The 2,632-nt window shown below is 33.4% G+C and overlaps 1 protein-coding gene across 1 annotated transcript; it reads right to left on the bottom strand.

The window, feature by feature from the left end:
• Positions 1-1,552: 1,552 nt before the first annotated feature.
• LOC140450542 (ATP-dependent DNA helicase pif1-like) lies at positions 1,553-2,632 on the bottom strand. Its single transcript, XM_072544198.1, has one exon. The coding sequence runs from the start codon at positions 2,630-2,632 to the stop codon at positions 1,553-1,555; it is 1,080 nt and encodes a 359-aa protein (XP_072400299.1).

Below are 2,632 nucleotides of genomic sequence, written 5' to 3'. Positions count from 1 at the left end.
ATCAAACAAAAAACATTGTATATCATAAAGCACTACAATAAAAATAAAACAGATTTTTGTTAATAATTATGATTCACTTGATTTACAATAAAGCGATTACTGAAAATACTTATATACGTTTTATTTCATTATTCTTTATTACATATCTCTATGTTTTGTCATTGAAGCACCCACTTTATAAATATTTGTCACCTTTAGATTCCCACTATCCCTTTAGATTATTTTTCAATTAGGTTTGAACCTAAAGTTCCCCTCTTAGTTTGAAGCCCTCTGGCAGACATCCCAGTCGGGGTTTTTAGTGGGTCCAAAAGGGTGGCCAAAGTTCGTGTAAGCGAAGATACTTAGGTCACCCTGGCTGACCCTTACATACCGCCCTATCATCATAGTGACGGTTCTGTTCAGAAGAATTAAAGAAATAAACTGCCACATTCCAAATCTATTTTACAGAACGAAGTCTGTCGGGTCCGCTAGTAGATAAATAAAAATCAATTCATTTTGGACAATATCTTTTTTACCTTTTTCTCTATCTAAAAGCTTAAGTGGCAAACTTTCGGGTTAATGAAAAATATTGTTTAATGGTTCTTTTTATAAAAAGTTAAACAATATTTACTTAAAGTAAAATACAATATAAACTAAACATAAAGAGATACAAAACTTTTTTTCTTAGTTTGAAATATATTTCATAATCCACAATAAAGAAATACGAGCAGAACCCCACATTGGTTGGAACTTAAATATTTTAGTACCTATTTTTTTAGAATTATCACACAATAAATGTGTAGATTATGTAAGGTTCTCTTGAAACATCTTCAGCACGGTCGGTTATAAAATTGTTATTGTAAATTTTTATTATCCTGTGTTTTCTGTATCTCATCCTTGTGCTAAACGATGCAAAATGAAATTTTAGATTATTACACTTTTTAACCTTTTACGTATAGTCTTACAAGTGTTCGAGTAATGACTCTATTGCAGATGTTGTTTTAAAGAGCAATATCCATTTAAGAAAAAATCCTCGTTATATCGTTATATGTAAGTGTAACTGTCAGATTCGAAGATAATTTCGCTGATGGAAGATAAATTTATTGTATTTTTAACGTTTATGATGACCATTATTTTATGCAATCATCTCGGAAGATGTAACCTATTTTTTGTCGGAGCAGTCAGCTATGTGTATATCCAAAAGTGGAGATCGACTTCTAAAGGTTAATTTGCTGTTCTTAATGAAATACAACTTTACTAGAATTTTACTACGTATTGCGATAAGCATTGCATTCTTACTGCACCGATGATAATGAGATTTTTAAGAAATACGACTATTACTAATAAAACTACTTAAAACAGAAGGATACTGCGAGATATGGGTTCTTTTTAAAAACATTTTTAAACACAATTTATTTTACATTAGACTAGCTGACCCGGCGAACTTTGTTCCGCCTTAATGGCAATAAATAAGCAGATTGTTTTTTTTTTATTGGAAAAAATACAAAAAAAAATTAAATAACTACATTAATCATTCATTATTATTTCTGTATTTTTGTACATAGGTTGCTCTTCACTTAAGTACCTTGTGATACACGACATTTTTTGTTTTATTATCAGGCGCAAAAACAAACAACGCAGATGGTCTTCCGGCCCGTGAACATGCCACGTATAATTGACCATGGGAAAAACATGAATGTTCTAGATTTAAACCACAAACTTTTAAGGATTGGCCTTGTGATTTGTTGATGGTCATGACAAATGCAAGACGTATCGGAAATTGAAGTCTTTTAAATTCAAACGGCATATCGGTTGGGATCATCGGGATCCTCGGAATGAGAACTTCCTCACCTTTGAATTTTCCTATCATTATCGTAGCGTAAATTACATTGTTCATCAATTTACTAACCACCAAACGCGTACCGTTGCACAGTTTTGGTTGGTTTATGTTTCGAAGCATGATTATTACGGAGCCAACCTTTAGGCGTAAATTGTGCGGTGGTAAGCCAGGCACCTCCAAAGAGTTTAAAAATTCAATTGGATAGTTGGTGGCTTCATCTTCATTTGTGACGCAGTCAATAGATTTGAATGAATGCATTGTTCCAATGATCTTATTTTGAATTATGTAGTTCAGGTCATCTACATCTTTATTCTTAGCCGCTAAAATTGCTCGCTCACTCAACCATTCATTATTTTTGTAGTTAGAAATAATATTTGGAAATACATTGTTGATAAGTTCGTCTTTTGATGAGACAAAATTACAGAAATTATTTGGAAATGATATTAATCCGGTCGATTCATCGACAGGTACTTGACCATTACCGATAGTCAGCAATTGCTCCGAGAAATCTTCAGCAGATGTATCATTAAGCAATGTAACTCTCATGTTTGTTGTCAGCTGCAGTTTCTTCACATAGCGCCATAGATTTGACGATTTGAGGCAAGCGTTTATTTCATCGGCAGCCGTAGATCTTGGAATTACTGGCAGTATTTGGCGGAAATCGCCAGACAGTAAAATCATTGCTCCTCCAAAACATCTCGAGTCATTGCGTAAATCTTTTAATGTTCGGTTAAGTGCTTCTAATGCACGTTTATGCGCCATTGTGCATTCGTCCCAGATGATGATTTTCGATGCCGCTAAAACTTTGGCCAT

This window comes from Diabrotica undecimpunctata, chromosome 9, assembly GCF_040954645.1.
Source record: "Diabrotica undecimpunctata isolate CICGRU chromosome 9, icDiaUnde3, whole genome shotgun sequence".
NCBI classification, from domain to species: domain Eukaryota; kingdom Metazoa; phylum Arthropoda; class Insecta; order Coleoptera; family Chrysomelidae; genus Diabrotica; species Diabrotica undecimpunctata.
Note: the sequence above shows the minus strand (reverse complement) of the source record. Positions and strands in the feature narration are given on the sequence as shown.